Here is a 22,304-nt window from a genome sequence, read left to right as displayed (position 1 = left end):
TACAGACCATAGAAATAAATGGCAAAAATCCCTCCGTTGGCTGCATCACTGTGGAATTTCATCAGGACCTGATTGGAAGAGCTTTGGGCTGATTTCTTAGCAGAGTTGCCAGTGAACACACCAAGCTGTGGGGCTGTTTGCTGTGGACCATCCCTAAAATCACGTATCAGAAACACAAGAAAAGAGCATTATTATATGTCTTTAATCCTAGGCAACAACCAAACTCCTTCACTGCATGCACTAGAACTCCTCCATGCTCCTCCTTCCTTGTCCTCCCTTTTCTACATTTATATTACATTCTCAGCAGCTCCCTGGGCAGCTGACCTGGACCCCCAGTCTCCCTCCCCACTCCATTATAACCAGGATAATCTCTTCTGGCAGTGCAGTGCTCACCCAGTAGACAATTACAAACATCAACTTCATTTTTAACCTCAGAACTTGAAGAATTAGGGCCAGCTTTCCAAAGGAGTTTCACTCCCTGTTTACCCAGCAGACACTGAGATATTTTGAAAGTCAGATATTGAGTGCTACAAGCTAAAGAATTTGGCCACAACCTCTTTAGCCGGCGCAGCTATGTGTGCTCCCTTTGCTGACTGAAGTTGGTAACATGCCATTTCTCTTCCCTTCTCCAAATAGGAAAGGAAGATCCCAGCCTGTAAGGCTCCTGGGTAAAGAAATCAGTGCCACTTTATTAACCGCAGCAGAGTTGCACCCATTTTACGTCACAGGTCGCAGTTCCCAGTTGCTGCTATTTAAAAGGCAGCTGGGGTCACAGCCAGTTCTGGTGCCTAACGCCATCCTAGCATTGCCTTTGCAGGCTGGGAGATCAGCTTGGACTGCAGGGCTGCGTATCTCTGATTGCAAAAGAAAACCCAAAAGAGGACATTGGTAAATGCAAGTGATTCACCAATGGCTTCTTCATTCAGCCTCTATCCACAGACAGGTAGCCATAGGTAAAGTGCAAAAGGAAAAAAATGAGCCCCATAAAAATGTCTCTCGGGGAAATCAGAAGCAAAAGGCAATTCCTATTACGCGAGTCCGAACAAGATTCATTTCAACTAAATTCAGCTTGAGATAAAGACCCCATTTACCATTCATAACGTGTCCTCTGTAAAGTCCCTTAAGCTCCCCAAGAGATGTTTCCTTATTCCATTCAGCAGAGCATTTCGGAGATGAAGGGCCAGGCTGATGAAAGCATCCAGCAGGACGAGGGAGGCTCTGCCACCCAACACCCTCCCGCCACAGCTGGGGTGCCGGTCGGCATCCCCCCGGCCGCTCAGCCCCTACTCGTGGTAATTGTGGCAAACCAGCGGGACGGTCACTGCTAATCCCAGGCACTGCAGGGGCCTGATGGCCTTCATTTTTAACTGCCGACGATCGCAGAAATTAACGGCAAGAAAGACCTACAAGGTCTGACAGGTGCTGCTATACGGCCAAGGGTGGGACTACTCTTGTGAGCTGCACAACACTGAGGCAAAAGCACCATGAAAGCTAAGGATTCCTGCACAGGCTCCCCTCCAGACCCAAAGGATGACATTTCCATCACCCGGCATGAGCAGCCTAGTCATCCAGTGATCATCCCCTTCAGTGACCTTGCAGTCCTTGCCTACATTTTTCCGGAATGTAACATTAACTGTGTTCAGAGAGAGCCACTTTGTCCATTTTGCTAGCCCCTTGCAGCACATGGTCCTTAATCTAAAGGCCCCATCAAGCACCCCGAGTTTAAAAAATTCCAAATCCTCATCCTAGTGTCCCCAGAGGATACTTCCTCCCGTTCTCAGACACAGCACTACCCACGCGCTGTGGCAATGGGTGCTCTATTTATCAGCAAGAGCATCTTTCTGAAATGGAGCCTTAGTAGCAACTCCAGTCAGTCCCCACACCTTTGCTGTACCCACCAAACAGTGATGAAATCGCTGTAGGGCTCTGTTTGCAGCAGAGTGAAGTTGAGATGGATTCCATATCCCACTGGAACTGTGAGAAGCCAAGTGCAGTCCTGGGAATTGGGGTACTGGTTGGGGAAGCCAGGAGAGTAAACTGTACCGTTTTGGGCGGTGACGTTCCCTCCACAAGGCACTGCAGGTAATCAAGCAGAAACACAAACCTAATGAAGAACTATCCCCCAAAACAATAACTCTTAAAGATCCTGTATTTCCCATTTTTCTTTCCTTTTTTTTTTTTTTGGATAAAAAGATAGCAATTCTGGAGGATCCAGCCCCAAAACCTTTGCCTAGCTTGCCTCAAATAATTCCCATCTGTCACAACTACATCTAACATTTTCAACTTAATTCCGTTACAATAAATTTATTAAGTGCTTCAGAGCTGAAAGGAGACTGTCAGGGCGTTTTGTACAGATGTGATAGCCAGGTGTGCAAATAAACTCTATCTTATGCCCTAGTAAGAGTCTTTGGGCTCCACCAGCTGTCTGCACCCATGCATGGAAAAATACAGCTCCTGACAAGATCACACCAGTGGGCAAATCTATCCACTTGTTCATACAGCATGGCCTGGACCAGAACCACTGAGCAGCTGGCTTTTCACAGAGTGCATCTGAGCAGGGGGGAAATGATGATTTGTATGACAGCAGCATCCAATTCATTAATCAAGACGACCATTCTATTGCACTAGGTTTCTTCCAGGTCCAAATGAACTTGCAAACTAAGGAGAGGCAATTAGAAACAGGCAGCGAAAAAGAGGGAGAGATGACATCCTGCCGAAGGCAACGCAGGAGGGCCACAGCAGGTCCCTCGGTCTGAAAGTCCCATGTACGAGCATCAGCTTCTGGACCTCCCTGGCATGGAAGTTCAATTGAAACGATGATAACGGCTGCAGCGCGTTACTGGCAACCTGCAACAACTGAAGGGGTAAGTACAGACAGTGTCATCTGCCCGAGCCAGCTCTCTTCTAGAAGCCACGTAGCTGTATTAACCCAATCCTTGGCTTAGGCTAACACATTCTCCCTCCCCACACGACTTATTAATTCAGGCTCAGTGCTATACTAATATACAGCAAACCATGCTTCCTTTTGTACAGGAGCAGCTCCGCAGACTTCTGCCACCCTGGCCCTGACCTGATGTGCCAGATGTGAGGTTAGAGCCAGGCTCCGTATATTCACTGCCTGGTTCTGCTCTGCTTTCTCACGTGGTCTGTCAAGCTGAGAAAAGCATCTGTATTTATATAACTCCATACACTCATTTTCTGAAACAAACACCCCAGAAACCTTGGAGGCCAAGTTCCTTTCTGCCCTGCAAAGCAGCAGACAGCCTGCTGATCACAGGAAAAAAACTCCCTGGAACGGTGCTGGAAACGTCGGCCTCTGTGCATTTATTTCAGAATTACAGCTTCTCTTTTAATTAAAAGGGCTTTCAGCTGTGCCCTGTCTGGGAAAGGTGAGGTGGCCTCACCTAAGGCAGTGAGTCCTCATTGCTTGCTGCTACGCAAAAAGTGGACCATTTAAGGAAACAGCTAGAAAAGATAAGTTCCGCATCGACTTTACCAGCACTAGCAGCCCACCAGATGTGCACACAGAGAAAAGAAGCAAATGGTCCAAAACATACCTAACCCCTCAGCCTTCTCTGCTACCAGAAGTGCTGCAGAGAAAGCAAGCTACTTAAAAAACACAATAAAGAAGGAAGAATTGGATGGTTGTAGCCAGCAGAGTTGACACCTGAGGTAGATAAGGGCATAATCCTGCTACCACCAGCCCCCACCTTACCAGCAGCACCCAGCTGAGCATGGGACAGTTCCTCAGCTAACGCACCTCTCTGTTGCATTGCTGGGGTCAGTGAAAGAGCAGCTGAGGATTCGGTTCTTTATGCTTTGTGTTCTCTGGGGTTCAAGGACTTAAAAGAGGAAAAATATCACCTCTCCCTCTCTTTCCCCAGTGCACAGTTCTTGCAGACCAAGTGCTGTAAAGAGGCTGGGATAAAGGTCAGTGCCCTTGGGAAGTGCAGTGGGAAATCTTCAATAAGCAGTCTTGAACTTCTTAAGGGTTTGTATGAAAACCTTCTAAAATAAACCACACAAAACTCAGTCCATTGGCCCAAAGGATAAAAGGCTGAAACAGCCCTACTGGGGTTTGAAAAGAGAATTTGGACATTTGAGCTTCGGTGCCTAGAACACAGATCCACTCCTTCAGCCTGCAGGGTCCTCCTAGCAATCGTGGTTTTCAGAAAGAAGACTGTGGAAGGTTACTGAAGAGCTCCCATCTGGATCATTTTGGAGATGCCACCATGGTCACGTTAAGGAGACTAGATAGGGACACAATATTCCCACACTATGAGCCCCCAGAGCTGCAAGGGTCTTTTACCAGGAACTGTTTTTATTTACCAATGCTGAATCAATGGAAGCTGAACATTGTTGAAGAAGTAAAGCAGACAAGAATGATTATTACAATCACCCTGGACCGCTTTCGGTCTGAAAGCACAGCTCCCACTGGCATTCAGCAGCGAGACTGACAGCTAGAGACAGTCCTCACCCAGAGCACGAGATTCAAACGCACCACCTGAAAAGACGCACCTTGGTGTTGAATCGTTCAAAACGTTCGCTTTGCCTAGGCTGAAATATGTTGAACATCAACTCACTGAGAACACGCTTCAACACCTCAGGGGCTGAGGCTTTATTCCAAGTGCACATTCCCAGCCCGCCTCCAGCCATGCTTTTGTTTCCAGAGAAACTTTCAGCTCAATTACAAAACAACGATTCAAAAGGAGGCCAGAACAGAGCGCCGAAGCTTTTTCTTTCCCCAGAAATGCCTGTCCGGGTGCTCTCAGGGTGATCCCAAAGCCGTACCTTCACACCTGGGCAATGGGTGGTCCCAGTTCCTGTTGGTGCCATGCTGACAGGTCAGGACGGGGTGGCCGATCAGCTGGTAGCCAGGCAGACACTCAAAAGAGATGGACTGGCCGACGTTGTAACCGGCTCCTCTTACAACACCATTAGCAAAAGGTTCAGGGTCAGGGCATTCCTGCAGCTCGTAGGCTGAAACAAAAAAAAAAAAAAAATAAGGAGGAATATTTCATACTTCGTATTTTCTCACAAAAGCAGGAACAGTACACTCTCTGTGGTGCTTGGCTACTTCCTCCTTATACAATGACTTAACTGAAGGAGATAAACTTTAATTAACCATGCACACATCTGCATGGAGGCTGAGGGAAAACCCTGCTGCTGCTTTGCAGTAGCCTCAGACATGAGCACTGGGGTCTGTCCTGGTCTGCCGAAGTCTCAGAGCCTGTATTCACAGAGTCACCCCGCACTTCACTTCTAATTGGGAAATCTGCCTTGTTTTTCAACAAAACACAGACAACCCTGATGACGAATGCAAGTCAATTGGTTAACATGTTCCACCTGGCTTTATAAATTATTGGTCAGCCTTGCTAGAGCTAATTTGCATAGCAATTTCCATGAGATTACCCAGAGTGCCTCACAGAGCACATTCCTTCCTAAATTGTGCAATAGCGCATGAATTATATGGTGCATGAACAGGACAGCCAAGACAAAATTAATGTTTTCAATTAAGTATGAGTAGCGGCTTTTATTGCTATTTCTGGCGAGTCAGCCCTTTGTCAGTCCTTGGCTATATCACATGGCTGGAGACACATGCTCTATCTTTCCCACTCCTCAGATCTCTCTCCGAGGCGGTAGCTGGACCACTTGGCTCCCAAGTGCTGTGCAGCAAAGCCCATCCTAATTGTATTCAGTAGGAAGTACACGATCTACGCTTAGCATCCTTTGCCCCTTCATATTCCCACACGCCAAGGACAGGCGGGACAGAGAAGACCAAACCATTTTGCAGAAACACTCATCAAGGTGGAGCTGTGGATCAAGCAGGGCTAAAAGTTCATGTTTCCTTTCAAGAGGGCAAAGACTCAGGTGGGTAGCCCCAATCCAGCACCTTCCAAAAGCAGCAAGTGCAGTAAGAGAAGGAGCACTTCCAGGGTCTCGCTCTGCTGGCTTCAGAGACCGAGGCAGCGGCTGCTCAGAAGACATCATGTTCAAAACTGGGGAGCTGCCTGAGGACTCAAGCTGGGTAAGAAAGAGGGCACCTCCATTCCCTCATCATCTTCAAAAACTGCACTGAGGGCATCTTTTGACTTTAATAATTTATTTCTCCCCTTCCTTTCACTCCAGGTATCCATGCCAGCCCCGTTGTTATATTATTTGGCTATTTACTTGTTTACCTGGTTCCCTCCACCAGCCTGCCTCAGCACAAGGCTACGCTGCAGCTAAGGATGCGTTTAGACTTCAGCTGAGACTGAAAAGCAGCTGCAAAATTCCAGAGCAAACTCATGGCTGCTGAGGACTCTTCTCTTTGCACATGCCAGTCGACAGAGCCAAGATCTAAGTGAATCTGGCTGGAATTAATTCAAAGGCATTTCACTGCCGCAAAGCACTCTAGGAACATTTGTTATTTGCCGTAGGCATAAATCCGGGTGAACGGATCCCAGTTATTGGGATTAAGCATGGCCTTCATGTAACACCTTTCCACTCATTTGGATTAAGTCCTCATGGAATTAATTCAACAGAATAGCAACAACCGTGATGCCCACCCTCTCTCCGCCCCTTCACCCGGGGACAGGATTGTTCCATCGCTGCTCGTTCCGTGGCTTCCTTACCTTGGTATTCCAACTTGAAGCCTGGCTTGTTCTGTGAGTGGTCACTGTGGAAGTACACAGTTGTTTCGTGAGATGTCGACAGGAGGGAGCCTGGGATTTCGGTGCCGCTGAACCGCCCGATGACATTACTGGTGTCGTACGGCCCGTTGCGGATTTCAACAAAGTCGTGGTTCGGCTCAGTGGAGAAGTTTAGGAACTGGATGTGAGCACCTGGAGAGGAAGAATGAAGAGCGTGCCTCTAAAGCTATACCCAAGCCTTAGCACATCAGCACCGCTCACCCAGTGCTGCCCAGTATAGCCCAGTCAATCAGCAGTAGTACATTTACCACGGTTGGAGGTAGAGGGTGTCTATAGGTATGTGGGTCCTGCTAGTTTCAGACGAGCTCAGGCTATTGACGCCTGTATTTTCATGCTGCTGGAGTTTCTGTGCACGCCTGACACCAGAGAAATTAGGAAGGCAAGCGCAGAGCTACACAGATCTCCCCTTGCCAAACTGAGCGCAGCCAGCTCGGATGGCAGGACACACTGAGCCGGGTGTTTCGTTTCCCCAGCAGCACACAGCAGCTACACCAGGAGGAGGAGAGTTAATCCAAGAAACCCCGAGAGTCAGCGCTTCTTCCAGGCGTGCAATACTTCTACCTCCCGGCAATTAGGCACCCTGATGGGGCTGGCCTGGAGAAGAGCTGAGCTGGGGGTGTGCAAATTTCTCTCTTACTAAGGGCTGGGGAGATCCTAATTTTGAATGTGCTGATGCCTGCATGAACTCTAGCTGAGGTAGGATATAATCTGACATAAGCTTTGGTCACTTGTTACATTTATAAAGAGTGATGCAACTGGTGGTGATGTTTTAGGGCTATTACAAATGGGAGCAGTTAAGACAAGCACACTAAAAGAGGATGTTACAGCTGATTCAGAGGCATGCCCACAAATCCATATCAACCTGTTACACTCCATGGTGACCCATAATCACCCTTTGAAAAAATGCTTATCATTCCACAGCACCGTATAAATGCATCTTTAATGGGAAGTGTGACCAGGAGGTCAAACAACAGAGTCTCTGTAACTCATCTTGGCAAGCAACGCATCCAGCACTGACTGAACAGGGCAGTATCTTCCTATCGTCTCTTTTGTGATAGCATCAAACCAAAACCCATTGTCTCACCAAACCCCACTGGCAGCAATATCCTCCATGTGCAGTCCAGGTTGCTTGGATAATTTCCTGGGAACCCTGGGCTCAGGAGCACTCCTTCCATCTCTTCTGCTGTTCCTCCACACTGGGCTGTAAGATCAACAGTGTTAGGGGTCAAGATCACTTACGGGTCTCTCTGGGTGACAGTCATGGCCAGCCAGCTGCGTGGGAAACAAAGAAGGTAAAAACTAAGAAGAGAAAAAGGAAAGCCTGCTATGGAACTAGCACAAAGTTTGCCAGGCACTGCATGGCCACATTACTAATGCATGTGCCTTTCTCTCGCCCTCTGGAGATAAAAGCCTGGGCCCAGAGATCCAGTTTTGGCAATCGCAGTGGGAGAGACAGATTTGAGCTGCAAGAGACAAGACTGATGCTCTGTTCTGTCCGTAGACATTGTAACAGTGCACATCATGCATGCAGCACTTGTTTGAATTTTTAACCACCTGAAAAAATTACTGTTAAGAAACAGACTGATCCTATTTTGACTCCAGTTACTGCTACTTCTTCTTCTGTTTAACTGATCTACCTTGACTGCTATACTTGTCAATCTCTGGGCAATTACTGATAAATATAGAACAGCGTGTTTGCACACTGACTGAAGTAAATTCCCTACCAAGAAGCGATCCACATATGACAGCACAAAATATGTTTACAAAAGGCATCACATGAAATTTAAACACAGATAGCATCTTCTCATGCTTATGTGGATGACCTCTACCTTGTTACGGTAATACCATCCAGCCGAATACACCCAGGCGTACTCCTAACTCGTTCTGACAGTGAAGGTACAGATTCCCTTTGTCCACTATCTCATTACGCGTGTACTTGCAACTAACAAGGTTTCTCCCGGAAGATTTCTCTTTCTTTTTCCTCTTAATGGCTCTTTAATAGAACTACTTCTAAATTATTTAGAAGTCAAGCATCTGGATGAAGTAGACCAAAAGAAAATCAGCACACTTTGCCAGGGAAGCAAGCTGTTCTCTGAGCAGGGGAACAACCAAAGCCTGGGTTCCCGTGTGGCCGGCATCCAGCGGTGCTCTGGACAGGATTTAAGACACGTCAGTACACGATTAGCCCAGGACAATGAGCCCCAGGACTGTCAGCAAGGGGTGCTGCGGCATCCCCATAAAAGACAACGGTCACTCATGATGATCTGCGCTTGGCTGCAGACACGTGTTCGTGCCTCTCTGAAGCTGGATGACCTTTTTCGGTCAAATGCGATGCAAGCTGAGGGACAGGAACAGACAGGTGGATGGGCGTTTGTACCACTGCGCTTGGTCACGACCGTCCGAAACCAGACATCTGAATTAAACTGCACTGGTGTTTACACTGTGATGGTGCCCAGTAGGCACAGCCCAACCAGGCAAAATCCTACTGAACTGGGTGACGGATGCTGATTAAAAGAAGAAAACTTGAAACTTGCAGTTGCTCAGCTAGGCATCAGCTAGATGATAATATAGGGGTCCTCCTCCAGGCTGGGATCCCCCAACTCTAATACCGAGCTGAAGGGCTTCTGATTTCTTTCAGAGCAACTCCCATGGGTACGAGTCCTTTAGACTCATGTAAATGTCTCTGTATTTATTCCTGGCCTGCAGATCATTGGATAAAAGAACTGTTAGCTCTTATAATTACTTTAAAGCAAAATGATGTAAGCTAGAACAGCAGGAGCCTGAAATAACTGTTAACTAAAGCTATTAAATGCATAAATGTCTCTCTCAAAGCTGTAAAATGTGCAATATGAATATTAAACATCTAGATTTGCTAAAAGCTAAGCATTGAAAATAATCAAAAAACTCCAGCAAGTTCCCTTCACCTCTGTGCCTCTTCCACAGTGGAAATGAACTGCCCAGTGCTTTTCTCTGAAGGCCTGAAACACCCAGCAGTCTCAGCCCTGCTCCTCGGAGGGTGTCACGGGCAAACAGCCGTCTTGACAAGTGACCTGGCTCTTGCTGGTCACGTAGGACCTGTTAGACACCAAAGTGGGGACAGCAAGGCACCAAGCGGTGTGGTTTGAGACACTGGGAGGGTAAACAGGCTCCAGTAAAAGATGCAGTTTTAGTGATATCAAGAAGCCTTTCATAAAAATAAACCACATCCTGCAGATCTTTGCTTAAGATGGAAAAAAACCCCTCAACCCATAAAAGCAACCTGCTTTCAGTATAAAGAAGTTCTAGGTTTTCCCTTTTGAATGATTTTTTGTTGAGGAAATGCTTTTTTTATTTTACTTTTTATACTATAGCCACATTTTAAGCATTCTAAATAAAGTATCCTGGGCAGCCCACGGGGACTTTTTCATTGAAATTTCCTCTTGCAAGAAATGAAGATTTTTTCACACTCTTATCTCACTTCCAGAACAAACCTGTATTTCTCTAACTCCGACCCTTACCTTTTTTTAGAAAAGCGCTATAAATATCTGCTAGGTACAAAAGAACAAGAGTCCTACCGATGCAAAGTGGCGGTGGGTAATTCCAGCGGCGGACGGTGCCTGGCATGCACGAAATGTGAGAGTGGCCCTGGAGAAGAGGAAAACAAGACAAGGTTTGGAGGATCCCCCTATATTCCAGGTGTTTGTTGTCATCCTTTTTTTTGGAAAAACGTTCAGTACCTGAAGCGCGTAGCCTGGTTCACACTGGAAAGAGACGACATCGTTCACTAAATAGCGCTCACCGATCTTCAGGCCGTTCCCAGGAATGGGGGGCTCTGGGCAGCTGGACAGACCGACGGCTGCAAAGGCAAGAGCGAGATGAGCGCTCCAGGGAGCGGGGGTGGCGTCTGCGCTGAAGGCAGAAGGAACGGGAACACACACCTTCATTTTATCCCATTCCCCTGTTTACCAACCACCTCCACCGCAGACACTGGGTGGGAAAGTCCCGTGGCCTTTGTGTTCTCCACAAAGACATCCCTGATCACACAGTATTCCCCTGTGTTACAGGGTACGTCCAGGATCCAGAGGTATTCACGTCTAGTGCCCTCACTTTACCTGGAACACACTTTTTTGCCACGTACAAAGGTATCACAAATCACTTTGCAATTCATGGCCAAAAACGTTTTTGACTGAACCCTAATGACTTGACGGAAGAGCTGCATCTGCAACAGCACATTCGTTGCAAAGCAAAGACAGACTCATTCTCAACAGTTCATGAACCAAAACACCCGCCACGAACTCTCCCCATCCGAGGTCTGCATTCGTGGTACGCCGTACGTGCCTTTACCAACCAGGCAGCATCCGATAGAAGATCAGAGAGGATGCAAGAGAGAACCATCTGCTGTCCCTCACTGGCAATATCAAGGGCATACAGTATGTGTTGTGTGCGGTTTGTCCCTCTCTGGACAGAAGCAGCACGGTTTCATTCTCCGACCCTATTCTTCCTGTTTTCAATCACAGATTGAATTTACCATGAGATATAAGCAGCAGTAAGCGCAGCCGGTCCTTGATGGTGCCTGCACAACAGCCTACAAAAAATTCATTCAATCCCATTTCCATCTAAGCTACATTTACAACTGGGAATATCCTGCTGCAAACCCAATTAACAATCCCCGAAGTCGCGTGTCAGGTGATGTGCTCTCCTTTACACACATGCCACCCTCTCTTCCTTCTGCAATACCAAACGGAGATAAAACGAAGACCGGCGTCTGCAGTCACCTCGCACCCACCGCAGCTCAGCTGCCTGCCAGCACCTCCCTCGCTCTCAGTGCTGGCAGCTGCCACTAAGAGATAACCTTCTGCATCGCTGCAAAGGCTAATGCTCTGCTTAAACTCCACGGTCTGCAGGCTGAGCCGAAAGCTGATGAATAAAAAGAAACGAGAGAGGAGATGCTGACTCTCCTCCTGAAACCCGAGTCACGCTTCCCAGCAAGGAAACATGTAGTCCCTCCCCACACACGGCTGTATCGCTTGACCTTCAGAGAGCCAAGAGAGAAAATAGCTTTAAATAACCTCCCGTTCACATCAGTGGGCACTGAGTTTCACTCAGTCCTAAATTCTTCTTGCTCTGCTTTGGCTTTCGAGCATGTAGAGATACGAGCTTTGCTTGAGGAATCCAGCGAGGGTGAAAGAAGGGGAGGAAACAAACTGGTGTTTTAGCTCATCTCTCGAAACTTCCTTGCAGCACCTCTAACCGAACAAAGACAAAACCTGGGGCTCAGAGCTGTGAAATTCCAATTGTACAAGCAAAGCAAAAAATACATTATTTGCAGCTGCCCTGAAAATCAACACCTATTTATTTTCTCAGCAAAGAAACCAAACAAGCCTGATAATCCCAAGCCTCGTGAAAAACCTGAACATGGTTGTTGCAGTGGCGTAATACGATCCTCAAAGAGCTTATTCATTGAAACAAATGGAGAAGAAACAGAGTCGCAGCAAGAGAATTTCTGAAACAACATCCATTTCTCCAGCTCCCAGAGAGCAATCTGGGGCACGATTTCTCTCCCCAGTCTTGCTGGTTGCCATAATCTTGGCAGGATCCGTTAATAAGCAAGGTTTCAATCTGCAAACCCAGTAAAACCTGGAAAGCTTAGTACTAGTTGGCCTTCTAAAAACACACACGCAGTCTCTGCAAACAGCTACGCCATTTCTGCGGACATTTTACAAAATGAAATGCACTTTCAAATCTACTTGCTGCTTTGGAAAAAATAAACAGAACACTGGTTGGCTTCAGAGACAAACACAAGATTTGTGGTCAGAACCAATTATCAGACACAGTGTCCAGCAAGAAACGATTATGTTTGCATCGCCCCAAGGAAGGTTGCGTGAACAGAGACAGCAGTCCCAGCACATCTCTCATCAGCTCGCCGTCACTGCTACCAACGCAGGAACAGAGCCAGACCGTCACCGCGCATTAACCAGTCCCGAGAGCTGCACAAAAACCAGACTGGCTCCCGGCCCTGTCGCACCCGTATCTTTAGCACACTGCAAATGCACAAGCCTGCTTGCTTTCCCGACTGCTAGCTGAACGTTCAATTTAGATATGCTGAATAGAGCCGAGAGCTGCCATTCTGCACCTGCATGCTTGTACGCTGCCTGTGCTGCTGCCGGACTATACGTGAATAATTCAAGCCCTCAGTACAGTACCATCGGCGAGGTAACAGCCACCATCACCGTGACCCACCACAGCTTGGCTGTAGCACACCCTTCCTGAACGGACATCTGCTCCAATAGCGGGAATCAAAACACAGACATGGGGGAGACTGAATTTTTGGCATCATTATCCAAACCCGACGGCCCTTTCCCAAGAGACTCTCTTCCCTTCAACGTCTTCCAGTTTTAGCCAGGTTTGTTCTCTTACCACTGAGGATTTTTTTTTTTTTTTTAAATATAGTCTCTGCGTATCATCACATATGATGACGTTCCCAGGTCTGTATACCCGAGAACTGAACACAACCTTGTATGAGACCTGCTGGAAGCAAAGTGCTGCCATTCTGCTAGGGTGTCGGCATAATCCGTAACGGATGAACCCACTAAACTGTCCAAGAGTTCTGGGAGAGGGAGAAAGGAGCGGGTGCCCACGCTCTGGGCAGCGTCTCCTTCGGAACGTGATCGCAAAAATTCCCGTTTAGCTCAGGCCAGCGTGCCTCCCTGAGCTGGAGGCTGCAGAAGGAGGGTGGCCGTGCATTTGCATCGATCACGAGGGAAGTGATGCTGTCCAGCGTCTGGACGCTGCACCTCTAAACATAAAGCAGAGAGAGATACCGTTTCAGCAGATAAGCTGAGCAGGACCTAGCTGCGTGCCCTGGCAGCAAAGGCAGCTGATGGTGTCCTGGGCTGTACGGACAGGAGGACAGTCAGCAGACGGAGGGAGGTGATTACCTCCCCCCTACTCAACACCCATTAGACAGCACCTAACATATTGTGCGCAGTTTTGCGCCCCACAGCATAAGGAAAACATCGATAAAGTGGACCACCGAGTTCAGCAGCGGAGCACCAGGACAGCCGGGGGCTGCAGCACTCTCTCAGCCTGTGACGAGAGGCTGCCCAGAGTTTTTCCAAGCATAGACTGCATGAAGATGTGTAAAGTGAGTAATCTAGTTTTATCTCACATCCGACCCTGCTTTCAGCAAGAGGTTCGATGAGATGAGCTCCGAGGTCCCTTCCAACCAGAATTATCATATGAAGATCTCTCTAGCCCTGCATGTTGTTTCCAGCAATGACCGATACTGAATGCAAAGCGCAGGCAACCTCTGACAAGCATCATTTTAGGCACTTCCCGAGCAAAGATTGCAGCACTGTGTTGAACAGGCCAACTCTCCATGAATTTTTAATACTCTGGCCTCCACAACTCCTCCTGCGCTACAACACAGAAACCAAACAGGTGCTACAAAGTGCATCAGCAGCAAAATGAGGGGCACGCCATGACCCCGCATCTCCTCTGCTGCATCTGTTCTCCATTTAATGTTCAATCCCTCCCTGCAACTTGAAAGCAAGGAACCACATAAGCATGGGCCTTAAAGCCCACCCCTTCCCCACTAAGCAGCTTCTACTTCTACAAGGCAACAGCTCCGTAACCATTTCCCCATCACTCAGAGGAACTGCGAGATCAAGGCTGAATCGCTCTTACTTTTGTATTCCAGGTGAAAGCCGGCAGCAGAGACGCTGATATCCGAATAAAAATGCAGATAGAGCTGGTTTGAAGTGCTGTTCAGCAGCGCAGGCACTGTAGTTCCTAGGAAAACAAGAGATGCACAAAGATACTGAAGAGGAAGGATTCTTTTTTCCTCCTCCGTGTCCTCGGAGACTAGCTGCAGGAGAGGCTGAGAACAGAAAGTCCTTTAACTTAACAAGCTCTGTTGGTTTTGATCAGGTTCTAATGAGGCCAATTGAGAAATACCCAAGGCCTCTCGGCAATGGCCTTTTCAAAGTCTACTGGTGAATTTTATCATGTGAAGTTTTACCACTTACAGACCAGACAGACTAGCAGTATTGAAAAGGGAACCAGTGATGAGAAACAGCGTGGGTGGAGCGCGGGTGCCCTGCAAGGTCCGGATTCCTTCTCCTGCCTCATTCCCTAGAAGCTGTTGCAGCACCAGGTCAAGGCAGTTCTATCCCCAACACAGCGCTGGGAGCAGAGTCTGCTGGGCTTTATGCAGGACCCTTCTCCTTACCAACCTCAAAGCCCTTTGAGCACATTTGTTCATTAAATAAGCAAGAATCGGTGCCATCGGTTTGCAAGTGGCTCTGCTATTTGAAAGCTTTACAATGGTCTTGGGCCGCTTGCTACTCCCTGCTCTGCTAAAAACCACGGTCCCCGCTGCTGAGCAAAAGAAAGGTTGTTTTGTAGCCCTTCATCCATTTTGGTGCAAATCGGCCAGGCTGGGTTAACTTGCCAAGTGCAGCGGCCTGAGCTAACCCCACACAACCCAGCAGCGCTGCGGGAACCCTCATTTCCAGGCTGTGGAAGTGCTCATGGGTTTTTGCAACAAAACCCAATCTAACCCCCTGGTTTTGTGTTTAAGGCTCTCTATCCACATTTCTGCAGGAAGACAGTAATCAAATTCCCAATTCAACAAAGCATATGATTTCCATTAAGCACATGCTTAAATCTGTTCTGAGTTTTTGAAGCACTTAAGCATATGCTTAATTTTATGTACGCGCTGAAGTCCAGCTGATGTGAATAGGAATTAAGCATGCACCGACGGGCTTCACTGAACATGATGCTGAACACGTACCAGAGAAACTTCCCAGCATGGTGGCTGTGTTATCTCCTCCATCGAACACTTCCAGGGAATCCCAGTTCTGCTCAGTAACAAAACTGATCACCTGGATCTGAAGACAAAAAAGAAAAAAGTAACAGTACTACTCCTGCAATCATGCTAATAAACCAAAATAGTATCAATAAAAGGGCCGCTAATGAAGTTAGCAACACACTCTGGGGCTTTAAGTCAGCACTGCTATTTATCTGTGCTAATACACCGGCAAAACTTGGAAACCTATTGCTTTGACTATCACCATTTGGGTTATACAGCTATTTTCCAACAAACTCCACACCAAATTTCCGTATCAGGGGTGCTGTCTTCCACTGCTACAAAGGGAGAGCTCCTGTAATTTCCCAGCTAATTTGCAGCAGCTGAGAATCTGAGCCTTTTTTTCCTGTTTTGAGAAATCCCTGAAGACTTCTGCAACACTTTCAAATGAAAGCAACCACTAGTAACCCAAGAGCTGAAATAAAAACAAAAAGAAACCCACATTAAACCACAAGGCCTTTTTAATCCAATGAAGTTTCTGCAACTGCCTTGTTTCTCAGCTTTTAGTCAAATCACTCAAGTTGCATTTTTGATTTTCCCACCTTTCTCTGCCATGCCCCATAAGGTTTGAAGGCTTAAGGAAGTCACCTGACTCCATTAGTTAGAACATCAATACAGCCCTCAGACGTGTAACATCATGAGATCTGATAAATCTGCATTTACACTGAAAAGCAGCTCTTATACTTGAGCAAATATCTACATGTAATAGCACAGATTTGTTTTCCTTAATTACCATTACAATTGATTCTGCCTTTATTCCTAAATCTTGGGGGTTCAAAGTATTCAATGTCCCATTCAGAAAAATAAGCCGTGCTGTAGGTCAAGTTTGGTGAACAGCCTGAGACAGCAAACCTGGGAGAAAGCCAGCACTATTGGAGAAAACCAACTTTAATTTCTAAGCTCTAGATGAAATTTTCAAACACGCGGTACCTCAAATTAAACTTCTAGGCCGACAACCTAAAAAAGGATCCTTAAAGACAAATCAGGAACATAAACGGCTTGTACAACTTGGCACCAAACAAAAGGCTTCATTTCTTGGTGTGCGGCAGAAGCCGCAGTTTTTCAGCACTGCTGCCCGTGGGTTTGGGGAGAATGCCGGAACTTTGGTAATTCAGGCAGGTAGATTTCCCTTTACTTCCAGCCTTCAGACATCTGCTTACTGCAGAGCCTCAATTCTTTGAGGTCTCTTTGGACGAAGATTTCCTACCAAGCCTAATGCTTCTGATCTGCAGTCGGCCTGTTGAATTCAATAGAATTACTCCCTTAAGCACAGAGCTCAGCAGGACACGTTCACTGGACTGAACACTGTGAAGAGATTTCAATGCCCTGCAAATCTTCACTGCACGCACGCATATGCGCACGCACACACATGCACGTACACTCGCTCACTCTTCCCTCTAGTAATTCTGTGAAACCCCCTCCCTTTTTTCCTGCAGTGTTCTTATTCTGTATTTACTCATCCACTCCAAATATCTCGCTTGCCTTTGCCCTGCTAAACACAAAATAAAACACACACATTGGGGGGGGGAAAAATCAAACCTCATTATTTCTGCCATTTTAACCTTTTTTCTCCTTGATTTATTCTGAATAATAAAGCAGGCTATAAAGTTCCTGCAAAGTTGTGGGTTTTTTTTTTTTTTCCCAAAAATAAGTGGAGTTCATCTAGCAGAAATTGCAGTGACCCCTGGAGAGCCATTACTGATCACACTGACCAAGTCAATACCTTTCAGCCTGTGTAATTACACCCCTATTGTGATTTACATTATTGAAAGAGAACGTGGATTGAGAATGTGCATTTTGTTTGCTCTTATATTTTCTAAATTATTTATTCTCCTCCCCCCCAACTTAACGGAATAAACATTTTTAAGGTCCTAATTCTAGTCTGACATGTGGATTCACAAGGGATCTGCATCTATTTACTGCCATGTATATAAATTAATTCACTCAGGAAGGTTTGCTACGGGAATGAATAATTCATGGCAGAAGTGCTAGCTCGTACACTGATTACATAAAAATCCTGCTAGTCACTCGCCACTACCAAGAAAGCTTTAATTTCACCTCCTCCTCTGATTTACAGTTGTTTAACCTTTAATTGTTGTACAAAATGAGGGTAAACTGATGCTTAAATTAGTATCTAATAACTGAGAACATCTCGCGCACAAAGGGGGGTGACCGGGGAAGCGGAGCCAACGCCAGTGGGGCAGGTTACACAGCTGCTGTGCGGGAGCACGGCGGCTCCAGCTGCGCGGCCATCACCCCACCTCTGGGCTGTCCCCCAGCCGCCAGCTCCTGCACAGGGCTTCACTGGGGCTGTGCTCCTTCCCGGGGGCCAACACCTTTCGCCATGCCTTTTCCCCCCATCGAAGACTTCCAGTGGAAGTCTCAGCGTCACGCGCTGGTGTGATCTGGTTCGATGTCAAAGGAGGATGTCATCCCGCGACCGGCCGGCGTCCAAGGGCAGAGCCGAGGGACGGCGGGTCTTTGGGCACACCGACGGCGCGGTGTCCTCCGGGCAGCGCAGCCCGGCTGGAAGCAGAGACCCCAACACGGGTGGGGGTCCACAGGGACTCTCGCCGAGCACCGGAGAAAGCACCACGGTCCTGCCCTTCACCAAAAACCTCCCACTCTAGACCTAGAAACTGAACTTAGAGCTTGGCAGTGTTAGAGCTCAGCCACAGGATACACTTTTTCGTTCGCTTGCGTTCTGTGTTAGACCCTTAGATATCTACTTCCCTTGCAAGAAGTCACATCCAGCAGGAAAGGGGTAAACAAAAAACCACAAACCTTTAAAACACTTTGCCACTACATTTTCCAGTTTTACGTGAGAGCTGTGTTTGCACAACCAAAGAGGTGAGAAACAAGTACTTATGAATAAAGACATTCTTTTAACAGCCCGCTGTAATACTCGCCTTCCTCTAAGCTTAGCAGACGTGCAAAAACAGCTCCGCGGGCTGAGAAGTGGGAGCGAAGGTTTGCATTCAGAACACGGCAGTGCAGAATACAGACATCTATTTACATCGCTTTAAAAATTAAGTGAATTATCACCTCCCGATCCCAGGAGTCCCAAGCAACTTGCAAGCTGCCTCAACTGTTCAGACGTTTGGCTGAGCTAAATGGATCCTCCTGCCATTTGGGGGTTTTGAGCACAGCTAAAATTCCAGATGAATGGGAAGGAAACAACGGTGAGCTCTGAAGCTTTTGAAAACGCTATTTTAAATGGCTTCAAAAACAAAGAGGAGAGCAGAATTTGCTGGACTGGACGCAGCACAAGCCTGGCAGAGGGCACAAAATATTACTCCAGGCTTGTGCGGTTTCACTGTGATGCCCCTGGTTCTGCTCCCACCAGCTCTGTCTGTCCCAGACCCAGGTTCAAGGTTTCTGTTTGAGTTACGATGGTGGCACAAGGTAAGAATCCCCCGCTGGGAGAGAACAACTCTAATCCAGCAAGGCAAAGCTGGTGTTTCAATAAAACTGTTGAGAGAAACACAACTGCTGTGTGCCAACACCTGTGAGTGCTGCAGAGAGGGAGGAACCCATCTACAAGCCTATTAGCCAAATACATGACAGAGGAATAAAAGCACTTAATGAGCAAAACCCTCACAGACAAAGTGCTGTAAAGAAGAAAGAAACCCTCTGATAATGAGGCCTGTGGAAAGAATGAACCTGTTAAAGAATCCATCTCCTGTGCATCAAGTGACGTCAGCGTAACACACGGCGAGATTCATTCTGTGAGGACGAGGCATGTATGTGCTGAATGGGAACTTTATCTAAGGCTTGGTCTCCGATACTGGGCTTAATTCTCAACATCCTCTAGCTTGCAGAACTATTTCTGCAGAGGAATGATAAGGACCACAAAAAGACCTGAAGAGAGAGCTCATTTACCTGGAGACAATGAACAGCAAAGCTGTAATTGTATAATCATAGTGCTACAACTCTGCTGGCATAACAAATCCACGCAGGCACTCCGAGCAAGCAACTCTTCCTTGGTGTAGCTTACATTGCTTTCAACATTGCATAATTAAGCAGTATAAAGATATACGCCCAAAGTACCACTATTATTTTGTTACACCAGAACAGCCACATGGCTCCAGTGGATTTCCCACAGAGCGCGCCTCCAGGAGGCAAAAATCCATTGAAATATTACCCATTTTTGATAAGTCATAGCGTAAATAAATGTCTGATTCCAGAGAATTACGTTCAACCGATCTCTTTCCTGTGAGGAGCAGCAACTTCCTAACACGTGGCCTCTGTAAGCGCACCAGATACCGTGCGTTCTCCTCTCTAGACCATGCTGCAGCAACAGCTGCTAACACTGTACCTGTATCCCTGCTCCTTCAGGGACTGTTATCTTCCACACGCAGTTGAGGCTATTCAGGTACGGCTCAGGGAAGCCAGGGGACAGGATGGTTCCTTTGCGTTCAGTCAAATTTCCACCACATGGCACTGAAATAAGCAAAGTACTGTTTGAAAGTGGAAGGACTTGGCTTTATACTAAAAACATTCTCTTTAAACAAAAAAGCAAGCAGAATTAGCTCACGATTTAAGAATAAGATTTGTATTAATAATCCTTTTTTCAGTAACCCTCTCATATAACCTCTAACACAAGCAGCGCACGGACCTTAGGTGTGGGGAACACTGGGTACATCAGCCCACGAGACCGGTTCTTTAGGAACTGCTCTCCTCCAAAGAAGGTGAAAGCAGCTTTCAGACCTAATTTATTGTAGGTGCTGTCCCAGATCTCACGAGTACTGAATCCAAAAGGTCCCTTCCTGGACATTTGGGGTGAACTGCCTTTGTTCATAGGCAGCCCTGGCTTTTGTATCTAAGAGGTATGAAAAAAAATTTTTTTTTTTTTATTTGTCTGGTTTGGGGTTTGTTTTTTTTTTTTTTGTTTTAAACCATCCCAAAGGATGTAGTTTATCCTTCTAGCACAAACTTTTGAACTGTTTTGTCTTTTCTTCCCCCAAGCCCAAAGATACCTACCCACACAGGTGGGTACCGAAACGTTCCACTGAGCCAGTGCCCCAGGCATGGTCAGGCACTCGATGCTCCGGGAGCCCTGGAGCGCGTAGCCAGCGCTGCACTCGAACCGCACCACCGCCCCAACCGCAAAATCGCTGCCCAGCCGCCGGCCGTAGCGAGGCTCCGGGACCGAGCTGCACTGGGTGGCACTGGTTCGAGGAACCGCTTGCATCGCAGACAGGAGAAACCAGCAGGTGAGTGTGCAATTGCAAAGCAAAAAGAAAACAAACCGAAAAATTATTAGAGCAAACGTTTTGGAAATATTAAGTGCCAAGTTAAAGAGCCACTAAAACCAACACAGGAATCTGACTACACCTAAACCCCAAAGAGAGGCTGAACCCACCGAGAAGAAAAAGAAAAAACATTTCCCTCAAACTTCTGCCAATTCAAGTGATACTTGAAATAAAAGCAGCTAGGACATTACAGAACCATGCATGCTTTCTAAGATGAGACTGTTTGCCTTCAGAAAACTTACCGCCGCATCAGAAAAGTCATTTCTAAATAGGAAAACCAAAGCATTCAGCAATGACTTTCCAAAAAGTTGGTTTGCCATATAATGCTAGAGCCTCAGCAGAAAACCTTTTAGGTTTCTCAGCTCATTTGGCCTCGTTACTATGAAGGACAGCAATTTCAAACAATCTTCTTCACGGTGAGAAAGGTAAAAGAAAGAAAAGGGGAATTTAAGTTGTGATGCTGCATAGCCCCAACTGTTGAAATTGCCTGCATTCCTGTTCAATACTGGAAACGAGTCGAAGAGAGTCTGACAGATAAGTGAGGGGAAAAAACGAGTCAAAGAAATTACTATTGCTGAGGAAGAAATCAATTAATATTTTTCTCTGAGTTACTTTACAATTTATTAGTGTTTAATGCCTGAGTTGCTGGGAGGGGAAAAAAAATGTGTAGATGATGAGCACATTAGCTATATTGTTTGATTTTAATTTGATTCAGAGAAATGAACGTCAAACCTACTGCCAAAGGCATCATGCAAGATGATCAGTAAGAAGCTGAAGTCTGAAGTGTATCAGTGGTCTGGAGAGGGGAATGGAGAGGCAGAAAGGAGCTACTTATAATGATGCACTATTTTGGGCAAATCCAAGAGAGCCAAAATACTCATGGATCTGTACCCCTGCTCAGATAACCCCAGCTCAGCCATTTGTGACCGACGAGCGTGTGCTTGGCCTCTCTCCAAACCATGGAAGAATCGTGCCTGTGTGCTTGACCCTGCAGCTCCGCTCTCCAGTTCAGGCTGCTTTCAACACGCTGCTTCAGGCTTCCAACTCCCTCACCTCGGGGGAACTTGCCATGCACGTGCATCACTGAATAGGGGAGGCTTTGGGAGAGAGAACTCCCATTTACGTAAAAATGAGAGTAAACCCCATTAGAGCCTGGCCAGGCAGACCTGCAAAGCCAGGGCTGGCTCCTTCTTCTACTCTTGCTTTCCATGCAGTAGTCACTGAAGAGTGTGCAGCTCATAATTAGCATGCAGGAGGGAGGAGGTAATCTTTACTGATTTCATCAAAACCTTTGCTTTGCTGAAATGTCTAAAGATTACTATCAGAACTACAGTTGTTTTACAATAATCAGGCAGAAATTCAAGAGAATGGATCTCTGGATACTATAAAATCCAAACCATGCTTCGCTTCGTCCCCAGAGAAGGCACAGGTTGCCCCCGCTGTCTGTCCCCGCTTTACAGTAATGTGCATGTAAAAGCTTGGCTGAACCGCAGATAACTATACAAAGCA

General features: G+C 46.9%; 1 protein-coding gene across 2 annotated transcripts in view; it reads right to left on the bottom strand.

Moving 5' to 3' along the window:
- Nucleotides 1-22,304, bottom strand: part of CSMD2 (CUB and Sushi multiple domains 2) — a 311,331-nt gene that overhangs the window by 52,171 nt on the left and 236,856 nt on the right. For both annotated transcript variants that reach the window (XM_052811437.1, XM_052811438.1), the window contains 11 exons: nucleotides 20,524-20,727; nucleotides 19,859-19,983; nucleotides 15,466-15,562; nucleotides 14,358-14,462; nucleotides 10,409-10,527; nucleotides 10,247-10,316; nucleotides 7,777-7,893; nucleotides 6,615-6,824; nucleotides 4,792-4,980; nucleotides 1,899-2,076; nucleotides 8-153 (listed from right to left, as the gene is read on the bottom strand). In XM_052811437.1, the coding sequence (XP_052667397.1) occupies nucleotides 8-153; nucleotides 1,899-2,076; nucleotides 4,792-4,980; nucleotides 6,615-6,824; nucleotides 7,777-7,893; nucleotides 10,247-10,316; nucleotides 10,409-10,527; nucleotides 14,358-14,462; nucleotides 15,466-15,562; nucleotides 19,859-19,983; nucleotides 20,524-20,727 (1,560 nt within the window). The remainder of the gene's footprint in view (nucleotides 1-7; nucleotides 154-1,898; nucleotides 2,077-4,791; nucleotides 4,981-6,614; nucleotides 6,825-7,776; nucleotides 7,894-10,246; nucleotides 10,317-10,408; nucleotides 10,528-14,357; nucleotides 14,463-15,465; nucleotides 15,563-19,858; nucleotides 19,984-20,523; nucleotides 20,728-22,304) is intronic.

This window comes from Harpia harpyja, chromosome 16, assembly GCF_026419915.1.
Source record: "Harpia harpyja isolate bHarHar1 chromosome 16, bHarHar1 primary haplotype, whole genome shotgun sequence".
Classification (NCBI taxonomy): Eukaryota; Metazoa; Chordata; class Aves; order Accipitriformes; family Accipitridae; genus Harpia; species Harpia harpyja.
Note: the sequence above shows the minus strand (reverse complement) of the source record. Positions and strands in the feature narration are given on the sequence as shown.